Raw genomic sequence first — 15,001 nt, 5'->3', positions numbered from 1 at the left:
CGATCAGCTGTACATGCCCTTGACCAGAACCGAACCTGGGACCCTTCAGTCTGCAGGCCCGCACTCTATCCACTGAGCCAAACCAGTTAGGGCGGAAGGCCCATTCTTGCCCTATCTTTGAGCATTGGGCCTCTAGTACCAATATACATAAGTAACAGACATGAAATCTGATTCTTTACTCTGACTCTGCGTGACTATTAGCAAATCATTTATTTCTCTCAGCCACACAAAATTGTTTTCAACTTTTTACATAATGCTTTGCCTCCCTGCCTCCTAGCCTTTGCACATGTTGTTCCCTCTGCCTGGAATACACTGTGCCCCGCTGCTGACTCACCCAGCTCATTCTTCTTTTTGTCCTGAGCCCGGCGATGTAGCCTATCCTGGAGGGAGAGACCAAGAAAACCATCGTGGCTACCTGAGCCCGGCCTGGAGACTCTTCAGCCCTTATCTGAGCACCCAGAAAAGGGCCATGCCCACTGCTGGGGTTTCCCGGGGCCTCCTGCCATTACCCCCACCCTCACCCCTCATCCCACTATTTCCAGGCACAGACAAAAAGTATGGAGTCTTACCTTCTTCATAGTTCCAGCAAAATCTGTGGGAGGGAAAATAAAGGTGAGGATGGGAAACACCCCCACGCAGAACACCCCCACCTCTGCCCTGTCTCCCACTGGTACCTTGCCCATGGCGGCCACAGGGAGGCACCCTTCCCAGACACTCCTTGTGCGCAGGTGCCCGGCACCGATGGCAGCGGTAGCCCTGATAGAAGGTGCCTCTGGTTGCGGGAGACGAGATAAAGGAGAGTCAGTGATGCTGATGAACACGGCCAGGCATTGACCATTAACAGGAAGGGTTGGGAACTCTTTAGAGCAGGAGATGGAGAAGCTTAAGACCAAAGGAGAGCCTCCCACCCCTCTCCCAACCCAGGGGAATGATGGCTGGACGCCCAGGACCCAGGCCCAGCCCCTCAGACTCCCACCTCAGCAGCATCTGGCAAGCCTTGCAGGACGTGGTCTCCTCGAAGGAGAACATCTGGAAGTCATGCCCGTTCGCTGTGGCATTCTCGGGGTAGATGTTGGAGCTAGAGAAGGGAGAAAGTTCCAGATGATAGAATAGAGTTCAGCCATAAGAAGAAGAAAGTGCTCATGCATGCTGCCACTTGGAGGTGTCAGTACTTCCTTTGTTTTGATGGCTGAGTACCATTCCACTGCATGGGCATACTGAACTGTGTGTGGCCATTCATCTTCTGATGACCATCTGGGTTGCTGCCATCTTTTATCCACTGTGAATGCTCTGGCCCAGTGCTGCTATGAACATGGGAGGAGACAGAAAGCAGACTGGTGGCTGCGAGGGGCTGGAGGGGAAAGTGGGGAGTAACTGCCTCACGGGGCAGAGCCTCCTTTGGGGGGTGGGGATGGAAATGTTTTGGAATTAGAGGTCATGGTTGCACAGGAATGGGATGCACGAAATGCCACTGAATTGTGCATTTTCAATTGGTTGAATTTTGGTTACGTGGATTTCACTTCAAGGGGAAAAAAAAAAGGAGGAAGAGGAGGAAAAAGTCCTAGGCTGGTAACCAAAGCTTGCACAGAAGCTTGGCATTCTGGGGATGCAGACAGCCTTCACCCTGTTCCTCCCATTTCCCAGATGATGGAACTGAGGTTCAGCGTCATCCCACAGAAGGTCAAAGATGATGTGAGACTAGACCACGGAATCGCCTCTCAGCCCCTGCACCCATGAGTCCTCTGAGGCCATAAAGACAGAGGAGGAGGGGGTCTCACATGGCCATCTCGAACTGTTCCATCCACTTCTTCTTCAGTTCTCGTGTCTTGAAGAACAGCTCATAGCCCTGAGCACCTTGGTCCTCGATCAGGAGAAACATGTGAGTCCACTGCAGGGAAGCAGGGTGCAGAATGAAGTACCCACCCTGCAGTGGGCGGGGCCACATGCCCACCACCCCTACGCCTGGAAGGAGACGACGGTGGGGCCAGTGCCTGCCTCTCTGCCCCCAGGAGAACATGCGTTTACCATGGTAAAGGGATGCCCAGGACACATCCATAAATCTAATCCCTCCCCACACACACATGCACGCACACTCACATCTGAGACAAACGCTCATGGGCATTGCAAAGGCCAAGAGGAGTGTTTCAAGCAAGGGTGCTTCCCAGTAATGGGGTCCCCAGTTCTGGCCTCAGAACCCCACCTTCTTGTTGTCTCGCTCTCCCGAAGAGTCATCTCGAATCTGGAAGCTGTGCAGGTTCACAAACTCCTTGAGGTCGTAGGAGTCCCCTCGTCTCTTACAGATGAGCAGGGCTTTGTCCAGCAGGAAGGCGTACCTGGGAGCAGCTGGGTCAGATGCTTCCGCCTGGCTTCTCCCTGACCAGCTCTCTGCCCGGTTCCTTCCACCCTCCAGGTCCACCCCTCTGTCCATCTAGGTCCTACCATCCTAGGACTCCTGCCCTTCTCTTCGTGGCCAACTTGGCCCCGCCCACCTGCCCATCTTGACCTCACCCGTGGGTTCCCTGCTGGCCCTACCATCTGGTGGTCTCGGCTCCACACAACTACGCTTGTCCGTCTAGATTCCACCCACTGGTCCAGGTGGTCCTACCCACATGCCTACTTAGAAATCTGGCTCCATCCATGCCAAAGTTCCACCAAGATGTGTTAACTCCACCCACCTACCGGCCCCCCCAGGCCCCGCCCACCTGTCTGTCTTGGAGCGGCGCTCCACGGAGGTGATCTTGAGTTCCCCGTCGATCTTGGGCCGTCCATAGTGGGCCAGAGACTGGTCCTAGGTAGCAGGCAAGGAATCCGGCAAGGGGCCACCAAGGAGGAGACCAAAGTCCCCCCCTCCGTGGCCACGCCCCTGGCCCTCCCAGCCTCATCCCCTCACCAAGTTCTCGATGGACAGCTGGAAGTTGGTGATCTGCCGCAGCGTCTCATTGTCCCGCTTCACCTCATTCACGCACTGAGCCAGGTCCTGGGGGTTAGCCAGGTGTGAGTCTGGGCACCCCCACCCAGCCCAAACCCCTAACTGGCCAGGGATAGGAGTCAGCCCCCATCGGGGCTAGCAAGAGCCTTAAAATCAGTGTCCAGCCTGTCCAGTGTGGTTCAGCATCGACCTATGAACCCACAGGATGGTTGGATTCCAAGTCAGGGCACATACTCAGGTTTCGGGCTCCATCCCCTGTGCCCCCTGTGCAGAAGGCAGACAATCAATGATTTCTCACCATTGATGTTCTATCTCTCCCCTCTCCTGTCCTCTCTGAAATCAATAAATATATTTAAAAGAAAGACAATGTCCAGAGCATGTCCGTGTCCTTAGGAGGAGGCTGTGAATAACCTATCATAGAGGCATGTGGCCTGTGGTGGGGGCAGGGAGGGGGGGGTTGTTGTCCATGGATGTGACTGTGTCTGGGTGGTGTTGCGCCGAGCTGTCCTGAATGTGCGTGACTGACACCCCTGTGTGTGACCACTCACCCTCATGGCATCCAGGGCCAGCCGCAGATTCTCCTTCTCCATTGCGTCCTGCGTGTGTTTCACCAGCTCCTGCATGGCCCACAGAGGCAGACATCACCTGGGCCTGTCCTCTCCTCTCCTCCCAGGCCTTACAAGCCAGCCCTGCCCCCAGCTCCTCCTCCCTCCTCTTGCTGTCCCTCCTCCTGCCATCAGGAGGCCAGGCATGGGCCCATGGACCCTCCCAGAGGGTCCCACCCCCACTCCTGTGGCACAGGGAGGTAGAGATGCCAAGCCCATAATCCTTGGACCTAGGAGGTCCCCAGCTGTGCACCTGGAGAAGGAGGTGGTACTTGAGCACTCGCTGCATCGGCACCATCAGCAGGTCCCGCAAGGTGAACCTCCCATTGTTTGCTCGCTGAGAACATTCCTGGGGGATCAGAGAACCAGGTAAGGAGGTGGAGACAGGTGTGGATTTTTCTAGAGCGAGAAGCATCCTACCTCCCCTGAGGAAATATGGGAAAAAGAATGCCATGGGGTAGAGGCTCAGGACCTGCTAGCTGAGTGGGACTGGAAAGAAGTGGAGGGACAGGTCTAGAGGGTCCCCACCGTGCAAAGAGGCAGGATGCACAGGGCATCACCCCTACCCTCTCTGTGCTTCCACCACACATGGGCCCAGGTTGGAGCTAGTCCAGGATTGGAGCTCAGTGTGAACTTGGAGCTCAGCCTAGACTTGGTGCAGAGCCAGGATTGGGGCTCAGCCCAGGGCTGGGGTTCAGTGTGGAGTCAGAGTTCTGCCATCTCCAACTCTGTGTCCTCCCTGCTGCCCCGGGGCCCGTGAAGGAGTGGGAGAGCACCCTCCCACCCCCACATTGGGGCCCGGCCCCGACCTCCAGCTTCATTTGCACATCCTCCCGGGCGCTGGCCACGCGGTCCAGGTGCTTGCTGGCCGACTCCACCTGGCTGCAGTAGCGGCCATAGATGAGGAACCTGCGGGAAGAGGGCGGGTAGCAGTGGCCAGACAGGTAACAGTGGCCAGCACTCAGGTCCGGCAGCTCTGGGCGTCAGTCCCACCCGGCCCACCTCTTCCCAGCGGGGTGATGCTGAACCTCCGTCTCCCCGCCTATAAAATGGGCACAGCCATGGCATTTCCCATACAGGGTTATGATAACATTAAACGAGACAACACACACAAAGCTCTTAGCACTGGGCAGATCATCTCTGCTCAATGTTCATTTACTTAATAAACGTATTGAGCACATACATGTGCCGGGCCCTGTGCTACACACTTTAGACATCAATGACCTGGTCCCGTACCACGTCGACTTTACGGATACGGAAGCAGAAGCTCAGAGATGCTAAGTGGCTTCCCAGAACTACACACAGCTCGCCAAAGGTAAGGTGACCAGACGTCCCGCTTTTGGCGGGACAGTCCCGCCAAAAGCGGGATGTCTGGTCACCTTAGCCAAAGGCAACACCAGAGGCTGAACCAGAGATGGGTAGCCGAGGAGCAAAGAAAGAAAAACCCTCCCTGTCCCGTGGTCTCTAAGGGCAAAGTCCCTCAGACCCGGCCTGGGCAGGGCAGGGTGGCCTTCAGGATCCTGGCTGGGCTCACCTCTCCTTGTATTTGATGAAGACCTGGTAGAGGGTAGGGGCACTCGTGGTGGCCAGGGCTTCCTTCATCTCCTTCAGGAAGTGAGTGTGCACACGAAGCAGGTCCTAGTCAGAGGGAGGGGTGAGGGCCGGGCAGAAGCCTGGGGCTCAGGACAAGGGCCATCCACTCGCATTGCCCTGCTCCCAAACCCACACTCCAGGGACAGATGGGGCCAGCAGACGGCTCCCGGCTGACAGCAGCCCCGGAGAGGGGATCAGACACCAGGTGAGCAAGAAGGGGAGGGGGGGAAGGAAGGGCTGGGGACAGGCCGGCTTACCTCGATGTTGATGAAGATGATCTCTATGTCTTCAGGTTTGAGGAACCGCTGCAGGGGCTTCATGAAGTGCTGCAGGGAGGGGAGAGAAGGAGGCGGAGGTGGGACCCTTCCTCCAGCCCCATTCCAGAGAAGCAGGGACAGGGAGACAGAGATGGAGAGAGGCGAACGGAGAGACCAGGAGGAAAAGAGACAGGGATATGGAGAGAGGAAAGAGAAAGACAGAGACCAAGAGACAAAGGCAGGCAGGGAAAGAGAGACAGGGATGGAGAATGTGCACAAGCAAACATGAACGGGATTGTTCACACGCAGTTACCCACGACAGCTGCAAGTGGGAACAGCCTGAGTGTCCGTCAGTGGGCCACAAGACGTGGTCCATCCACGCACTGGAATATTGCTCAGCCATGAGGGGGAGTGAAGGGCTGGCGCTCACTACTGCATGCATGGACCTTGAACCCACGATGCTCAGCAAGAGAAGCGACACAACGGGCCACCAATCGTGGGATCCCATTGATAGGCAATAGCCAAAATAGGCACATTCTAAGAGACAGAAAGTAGACTGCTGGGGGAGGATGGGGATCTAGTGGGGGATGGATAAGGAGGATGGGGTTTCTTCGGGGGATGATGAAAATGGTCTCAAATTAAACAGTGGCAATGGTTGCACAACCTTGTGTATAGGCCTAAAGCCAGGGCACTGTGAATGTTAAATGGGTGAATTGCATGGTATAGCCATTCCATCTCAATGAAGCTGTTTAAAAAGCAATGGTCTGCCGAAATCGGTTTGGCTCAGTGGCTAGAGCATTGGTCTGCAGACTGAAAGGTCCCAGGTTCGATTCCGGTCAAGGGCATGTACATTGGTTGTGGGCACATCCCCAGTAGGGGTGTGCAAGAGGCAGCTGGTCGATGTTTCTCTCTCGTGGATGTTTCTAGCTCTCTATCCCTCTCCCTTCCTCTCTGTAAAAAAAAAATCAATTAAATCTATTTAGAAAAAAACAATGGCCAAAGGAAACAGGAAACAGAATGTCAAAGGGGTGGGGATGCACAGAGGGAAAAGGAGGCAGATGAAGAGAGAAACGAGACAGGGTGAAAGCCACAGGAAACCCGGGAGGAAGAGAGACACACACAACGCAAGGCGTGGCCCCACAGCGAGGGACAGGTGGACACACCGGCCGCCCGCTCCCACCACGCACCTGGCAGGGGCTGGGGGGGGGTGTGGGGGGCAGGTGAGGGCGGGGCATCGCACCTGTTGGATGGAGCCCAGCGTGTCTGTGTACTTCTCCTCCGTCTGCTGGATCTCTCGCAGGCAGCAGCAACGCTTGTCATAGTCGGTCATCTTGGGCTGAGGGCGGGGAGGAGAGGCCGGTGTTGGGGGACCTGGGACTGCCCTTGGGCCGTGCACCCACCCCGGCCCAGGCCTTCACCCCCACACACCGGCATGGGCACCGGCTCCGAGCGCATGAGGTCCTCATAGATCTCGTCGCCCTCGGCCTCCTCGTTCTCCACGCAGTCGTACAGGTCCTCATCCTCCTCCACAGTGTCGCTGCAGGACGCGGAGTCAGGCAGGGCCTCCGGAGCGCCCAGGCCAGGGACCCCCTCAGGCCCCTCCCCAATCAAAGCGGTGGCCCCTCAAACCCCAAGGGCAGGATCATGTCCCCCTCGGACCCCCAGGGGAGGGCCTGGCGCAGACACTCACTCAATCTGGTCGGACAGGCCGCTGTAGATGTCTTCATCCCCCACACTCTCCTCCTCGGTGGGGAAGGGCCTGGGGGGCCAGGATGGTGTGAGCCAGAGGCCGGTGGGGGGGAGGGGGCAGCCAGGTGGGGAGGGGGTTTCAGGGACTGAGAAGATGGGGCCAGCCCAAAGCTGTCTGCCACCTCAGCGGTTACTCACATGATCCCCTTGTTCTGGGCAATCGGGGTCCAGGACAGGGCGGACAGGGTGTAGATGACCTGCGAGGAGGGCCGTGCTTTGATCAGCAAGCCCCTTGCCCACCCCCATGCCAGGAGAGCCTTGCATTCCAAGCAGCCAAGACTGCACCTTGATGTTAGACCCCCACCCCCCACCCCCACCCCAGGCTTCTGGGAGCCTGAATCAGGACTTCTTCCACCCTCCCATCCCCCCATGTCAGCATGCCAGTGTTCCTATTATTCTACTTAATTCTCACAAGCACTCAAAGAGGATGAGATGATATTATTCCCTAGGACTCAGAGAGGTACGGCCACGTATCTGAGGTCACACAGCAAGTGGCAAAGCAGGGACTCGCACCCCCTTCCACGTCTCCTACGCCAGGCTCTTTGCACCTGGGCCTGGTCGGGCACATCGGTCCTTCCCCTGACTGCTCAGAGCCGGCCTGGTGTGGAGGTTCACGGAAATAAACTGAAACCCACTCTGTGGGCTCTGTGCGCCCAGCTCACCTTCCCGAAATCCTGCACATCGAAGAGGTCAAAGGCCTCAAAGAGCTCGCTCCTCTTGAGGCCGAACTTCTCACAGCAGGTGGACAAGAAGGTGCGGATGTTCTTAAGGCACAGGAACTGCGGGCAGAACAGAAATGAGGGCGGGAAACATAACGGACGGGGAGAAGCGGAGCCCCTGCCATCTGACTGGGTGACCCGCTCGGGAGGGGAAACCTAAAGCACAGCCCCTCAGTAAGCCACCCCTCTTCGATAAAGCACCCCCTCTTCACCTGAAGCCACAGCTACCCCTCAATTATTTTATTTTATTATTTATTTATTTATTTATTTATTTGTTTTCCCCTCAATTATTTTAGTTCACACGACATAAAGTTAACCATGAACTGGTAACCAAACATCTGTAATAAATACAAATGAATAGTATTCAGCCGTTAGGGAGGAAGGAGATTTTGACTTATGCCACCACATGGATGAACATTGAAACATTATGCTCAATGAAGTAAGCCAAACACATAAGGACAAGTACTGTGTGATTTTACTAATACGAGGTCCCTAGAGGAGTCAGATCCATGAAGACAGGAAGTAGATGGTGGGGGTCAGGGGCTGGGGGAGAGGGATGGGAGTTAGTGTTTGATGAAGACAGAGTTTCAGTTTTGGATGATGATAAGGTTTTGGATATGGGGGTGATGGTTATACAACAATGTGAATGTATTTAATGCTGCTGAATTGTACACTCACAAGTGATTAAAATAATAAATGATCATTTTATTTATATAGTGTTAATATATTTTGATACATATTTATTTATATTTACAAAACATATACTTATATCATTTTAGTTATAGTAATAATTAGTCTAGTTTTAATAATAAAAGCGTAACATGCAAATCGACCCAACAGCTGAAGAGCAGAATGACCTTCCGGACAACCTTCCGGAAGACCTTCCAGACAAAGCTGGGCCTGTGAGGGCCAAGGAAGTCTGGGCTGGGAGGCCTACTCTTGCACGAATTTCGTGCATTGGGCCTCTAATACACACACACACACAGAGTGGCCAGAGTATTATGATCTCTGAACACAAAACAATCTGGCCACTCAGTATATATATTAGAGACCCGGTGCATGAATTTGTGCATGGGTGGGGTCCAACCAGCCCGCCAGGGGGAGGAGACACTGGTGGTTGGCCAGCCTGCATGCAGGTCGAGGGGACAATTTGCATATTAGTCTTTAACTGAGTGGCCAGATTATTATGTGTTCAGAGATCATAATAATCTGGCCACTTGGTGTACATATGTATGATATATATTTTACCACAATGAAAAAGTTTAATCATTAATCATTCTGAAGTAGGCACTACAGTGGCAATTAGTACATTCGCAGCTATCACCCCAGTTCCAAGGCACTTTTATCACCCCAAAAGAAAACTCAGTTACTTTCTATTCCTCACTCTTCTCCCTTCCTCTTGGCAACCACTCCCTTGCTTTCTGTCTCTTAAATTTACCTATGTTCATCCACTGGTAAACGGACAAACAAAATGAGGATGTCCATACAATGGAACATTATGCAGCCATAAAAAAGGACCAATAGCTCTGGCTGGTGTGCATCAGTTGGTTGGTCATTTTCTCATGCCCTGAATGGTTGCTGCTTTTGATTCCCAGTCAGGGCACATGCCTGAGTTGTGGGCTCAAATCCCATTAGGGGACATGCAGGATGCAGCTAATCAATGTTTCGCTCTCACATCAATGCTTCTCTCTATATATATATAAAAAACAATTTAAAAAAATCTTTAGCTCTAGCCAGTTTGGCTTAGTGGATAGAGCCTTGACCTGCAGACTGAAGGGTCCCAGGTTCAATTCCGGTCAAGGGCACATACCTGGGTTGCGGGCTCAATCCCCAGTAGGGGGCATGCAGGAGGCAGCCAATCAATGATTCTCTCTCACCATTGATATTTCTGTCTCTTTCTCCTTCTCCCTTCTTCTCTGATATCAATAAAAATATATATTTTTTAAATCTTTAAAAAAAAAGGGGGGGGCAGTACTAATACACAAAGTGGATACCTTCAAAAACATGAGACTGTGTGAAAGGACCATACATGGTCACATCTTGTATGTTTCCATCTAAATGAAATACCCCTGAACTCTTCCAGTTTGGGATGGGTTGCTTGCAACCAAAAGACATCAGCAGTCAAAGACGCAGGTTGTCACACTGGTCTGGAGGGTATTGGGCTCTGTTATAAACAAGCCCTCGTGCCCTTGCATTTGCCCAATATCAGCTCAGTTCAAATGTCCCAATGGGCTCAGCTCTCTCCAAGGTCCCTCAGATACTACAGACTTCTAACCAATCTCCCAAACAACAGCCTCCCCTATGGTGAAGAGCTGGCCTCTCCCATGGCCAACCTTCCCGAAGCAGGTTCATCAGGAGACAGGTTAAAATGAGTCTCCCAAAACCACGTATCATGTGATCACACTCATACAAAATGTCCAGAACAGGCAAATCCACCCTGGAGTATGACTCAGCCACAAAAAGGAGCGAAGCACTGACACTCACTGCAACATGGATGAACCCTGAATACATGATGCCAGTGAGAGAAGCCAGACGCAAAAGGCCACACTGTGTGTGATTTCATCTCTGTGACATGTTCAGAGCAGGCACATCCACAGGGACAGGAAAATGGGTGAGTGGTTGCCAGGGGCTAGGGAGGGGAGAATTGGAGGTGACTGCTAATGGGGATGGGGTTTCTTTGGGGGGTGATGAAACTATCCTGGAATTAGATAGTGATGGCTGTATAATTTTGTGAATATATTAAAAACCACTGAATTGTATACTTTAAGATGGTGAATTTTGATAAGCCTAATATGATAAGTGTCTGGTTGACCAGTCGGCCTTCAACCAATCAAAGTTTAATATGCTAATGATATGCTAAGGCTGCTCTACTGCTCATTATAATGTGCAATGACCACCAGGGGGCAGACACTCTGACCAATAGATTAGGTTGCTGCTGGAGTCTGGCTTATTGGGACTGAACAAGACAAGCCTGACATGCTCTGGAGCCCTCCCACGGTCCCTCCCCAGCTGGCCAAACTCCCACATCCCTCCCTGGCCCCAATTGTGCACTGGTGAGGTCCCTCAGCCTGGCCTGCACCCTCTCACAATCCAGGACTCCTCTGGGGATGTTGAAGAGCCAGTTTTGGCCTGATCCTGCAGGCCAAGCCGAGGGACCCGACTGTTGCACAAATTCGTGCACTGGGCCTCTAGTGTCTCAATAAAAATGTGGATCTTCGAGGTCCTTCCCCCTCATACCTACTTGGTCTGTGGACTCCTGAGTTAGACCCATCCCTCCTTTGCCCACAGCCCTCCAGTGCTCCCACCTCCCTCAGGGTAAAAGCCTACATTCTCCCCGAGTCCACAAGACCCTGCATGACCTCCCCCATTATCTCTCTGCTCTCTCCTCCTCCCTCCCCCGCCCAACCTCTCACTCACTCTGCTCCAGTCACATGGGCCTCCTCACTGTTCTTCCAACACGCCAGGCACAGACCTGCCCCAGGGCTAGTTATGGAAGGTACTTTTCCCTGTGTTATGGGCTGACTTGCATCCCTCAAAATTCGTATGTTGATGTTTTAACCCCCAGGTCATCAGAATGGGCCTGTATTTGGAGATTGAGCCTTTAAAGAGGTAACTGAGGTAAAATGGGGTCAGGAGGGTGGGCTCTAGTCCAATAGAATTGGTATCCTCATAGGAAGAGATCAGGACCCAGGTATGCTCAGAGGAAAAATCCTGTGAGGACACAGGGAGAGGACAGGCATCTGCAAGCCAAGCCCAGGAGAGAAGCTGAGGAAGAAACCAAACCCACTTACACCTTGATTTGGACTTCCAACCTCCAGAGCTGTAAGAAATAAATTCCCGTTGTAGAAATTTCCCATCTGTGGACATTGCTATGGCAGCCTGGCCAACTCGGACACGCTGGCATCCACCAGGGTCCTTGACACCTTCTTCAGGTCTTTGCTCAAAGGTGACTTTCTCCAGGAGGCCCCTGTAAGCACTCTATTTAAAATTGCAAACTTTTTCCACTCTGTGCTTTCCTGTTCGCCTCCCCCCAATAAATGGTCACTTTTAAGAGGGCGGGATCGCTGTTCTGTTCCTTGGTAGACATCCAGCTCTTAGAATAGTATAGAGGACCCTTAATAAATATTTGTTGAATGGATGGGTGGCGATGAGGCCTGGAAATCTGCCTTTTAACAAACTCCCCAAGTGATTTCTGGGTCCCTGCTTAACCCCTCTCTGTAATTCTACAGTAACACTTGCATTTTTAGATACCTGTTACCTGTGGTTGGCATTAGATTTATTCCATTCTCATGACAACCCTGTGAGTTTTTATTTATTAGTTAGTTAGTTAGTTAGTTAGTCCTCACCCAAGGATATTTTTTCCATTGGTTTTTAGAGAGAATGGAAAGGAAGAAGAGAGGAGGAGGAGAGAGAGAGAAACGTTGATAGGAGAGACACGACTTGTCTGGGGATTGAACTTGCAAACCAAGCGCATGCCCTTGTCCGGGAATCGAATCTGAAACACAAACCAGGGCAACCCTGTGAGTTTTCAATTCCCATTTTCCCTGTGAGGAAGCAGGCTTGGAGGAGGAAGGAACGCTGGCCAAGAGTATGAACAGCAAGAGGAGATTCACAGAAGAGTTCGTGAAACGAAGCTCCAGGATGCTGTTTCTTTGATAAATGCCTTTCTGAATCACAGCACCTCACTGCCTCGCCTGACTGCCAGTCATGGATACACTCGATCCCCAGCACTGTCTTAAGTATTTATTAAAATCAAATACTTCAAAATAAAAATTATATAGAGACACAAGATGTACAATCTGATGACTGGATATTCAGAGTGAAATGACTGCAATCCCGCTAATTCACATTATCATCTCACATTCGCCAGTGTGTGATAAATGCCCCTGAAACCTACTCTCCTAGCATACACCCAGTGTCATCGATAATGTTATCAAAGACAATTATCACGCCTGGATGTTACATCGCTATCATCCTCCATCACTGCAAGACTGTATCCTTTCGCAACCACCCTACTACTGCCCTCTGCTTATATGAGTCTCTCTCTCTCTTTCTCTCTCTCTCTCTCTCTCTCTCTCTCTCTCTCTCTCTCTCTCTCTCTCTCTTTTGTTTTTCCTCTCCCCACTCCTATCTATTGATAGATAGATGACATGGGATCCTCACAACAGTCCTGCAAGGTAAGTACTATTCTTTTTATTTTTTATTTTATTGATTTTTTTTTACAGAGAGGAAGGGGGAGGGATAGAGAGTTAGAAAAATCAACAAGAGAGAAACATCAATGAGAGAAACATCGATCAGCTGCCTCCTGGACACCCTCCACAGGGGATGTGCCCGCAACCAAGGTACATGCCCTTGACTGGAATTGAACCTGGGACCCTTTAGTCTTTGGGCCGACACTCTATCCACTGAGCCAAACTGGTTACGGCAGTAAGTACTATTCTTACCCTCATTTTACAGATAAGGACCAGATGGCCAGGATGGAAGCCCAGGCAGCGTGACTTTGAGTACTGGGCCTTAACAGCACATAGGGATCAACTCCGCATACAGTATATCTCTCACCGCCCTCCTCAGATCATCTCTTCTCCATTATTGCTGCATCCCCCGGCAGTCTAACCTATTCTCTGTGAAGCGTGGACTTTGAATTAACTTTAACTTAAACAGATGTATTAAAGGAGAGAACTTTGCATCCCACCATCACAGGAAACTAGGATCACTGGCTGTAAACCAAAGCCAATGCAATATGATATAACTATGGCATCAACGGTGCCATTACATTGTGGCTGGACCTGTTCCCTCTCTGCCAACAGAGATTAGCCACAGTTAGGAGACACATAAAAGCCAGAGCAGCAAGTTACCATCCATTCCTGACAAAGAGAGAGATAAGTAGGCAAAGTAGGAATGGAAAGGAACTTCTACAACCCGATTTTTAAAAAAAAGCATCTTCTAAAAAAAATATTAAGCCTTTGTTTTAAATAAAAGGCAAAACATTATACCGAATCATGAAATGTGAAAAGGAGTCCCTGCAAAATCAGAACCGAGTCAGGGGTGCCCGCTATTACCATTTTTATTCCCCTGTGTACTGCAGCTCTTTGCCTGCACTGCAGCGCAGGATGGAGGGAGAAGAGAAAGCAATGCATGGTCATGTTGTAGATCATAGGATCATGAGCACAGAAAGCTCAAAGGAACATACAGATAAATAACTAGCATTAATAAAATAATGCTGTCATGCCAAGTGAAGTAAGTCAGAGAAAGACAAATACCATCTGATTTCTCTTATGGGTGGGTCTAAAAAACAAATGAGCAAACCAAACAGAAACAAACTCTAGATACAGAGAACAGACTGATGGCTGCCAGAGGGAAAGGAGTTGGGGGCTGGTGAAAAAGACAAAGGGAGTAAGAAGTACAAATGGGCAATTACAGAATGGTCATGGGGATATAAAATACATCACAGGGGCTCTAACCGGTTTGGCTCAGTGGACAGAGCATCGGCCTGCAGACTGAAGAGTGCCAGGTTCTATTCTGGTCAAGGGCATGTGCCTTGGTTGCAGGCATATCCCCAGCAGGGGGTGTGCAGGAGGCAGCTAACCGATGTTTCTCTCTCACCAATGTTTCTCTCTATCCCTTTCCCTTCCTTTCTGAAAAAAAATAAAAATAAAAAACAATTAATAATTATATATATATATATATATATATATATATATATATATATATATATATACAATTCTATAAGGAAAAAATAAAGTGGGGGTACTGGTCCTCCTACCAGTATGTATATATATATATATATATATATATATATATATATATATAGAGAGAGAGAGAGAGAGAGAGAGAGAGAGAGAGAGAGAACAGCACCAGAAATATAGTCAGTATGTATAATAATAAAAGTGTAATATGCTAATTAGACCGGATGTCCTTCTGGATAACCTTCAGGATGAAGTCAGGGCTGCAAGGGAAACCCAGGTCCCCGGTGTCAGAGGGAAGCCAGTGCCAGCAGCTGGGGGAAGGAAGGTCTTGCTCTTGCATGAATTTCGTGCATTGGTCCTCTAGAATTCCAATAAATATGTATGGTGCCAGGTGGGTGCAAGACTTATTGTGATGATCACTACATAAGCTATATAAATGTCCAACCACTACGCTATACACCTG

General features: G+C 50.9%; 1 protein-coding gene across 1 annotated transcript in view; it reads right to left on the bottom strand.

Moving 5' to 3' along the window:
* The window catches only part of VAV1 (vav guanine nucleotide exchange factor 1), a 56,828-nt gene that overhangs the window by 16,590 nt on the left and 25,237 nt on the right, over positions 1-15,001 (bottom strand). Inside the window, exons 2-19 of the mRNA XM_036459682.2 lie at positions 7,796-7,912; positions 7,272-7,330; positions 7,075-7,143; positions 6,813-6,921; positions 6,625-6,720; positions 5,385-5,453; positions 5,069-5,172; positions 4,344-4,443; positions 3,788-3,883; positions 3,478-3,546; positions 2,891-2,977; positions 2,703-2,788; positions 2,201-2,333; positions 1,779-1,888; positions 977-1,078; positions 675-772; positions 570-592; positions 335-380 (exon numbers count right to left, since the gene is read on the bottom strand). Of these exons, the coding sequence (XP_036315575.1) occupies positions 335-380; positions 570-592; positions 675-772; positions 977-1,078; positions 1,779-1,888; positions 2,201-2,333; positions 2,703-2,788; positions 2,891-2,977; positions 3,478-3,546; positions 3,788-3,883; positions 4,344-4,443; positions 5,069-5,172; positions 5,385-5,453; positions 6,625-6,720; positions 6,813-6,921; positions 7,075-7,143; positions 7,272-7,330; positions 7,796-7,912 (1,573 nt within the window). The remainder of the gene's footprint in view (positions 1-334; positions 381-569; positions 593-674; positions 773-976; positions 1,079-1,778; positions 1,889-2,200; positions 2,334-2,702; positions 2,789-2,890; positions 2,978-3,477; positions 3,547-3,787; positions 3,884-4,343; positions 4,444-5,068; positions 5,173-5,384; positions 5,454-6,624; positions 6,721-6,812; positions 6,922-7,074; positions 7,144-7,271; positions 7,331-7,795; positions 7,913-15,001) is intronic.

The sequence above is a fragment of the Pipistrellus kuhlii genome, unplaced genomic scaffold, assembly GCF_014108245.1.
Source record: "Pipistrellus kuhlii isolate mPipKuh1 unplaced genomic scaffold, mPipKuh1.p scaffold_m20_p_30, whole genome shotgun sequence".
Taxonomy (NCBI): Eukaryota; Metazoa; Chordata; class Mammalia; order Chiroptera; family Vespertilionidae; genus Pipistrellus; species Pipistrellus kuhlii.
This window is presented reverse-complemented; position numbering and strand designations above follow the sequence as displayed.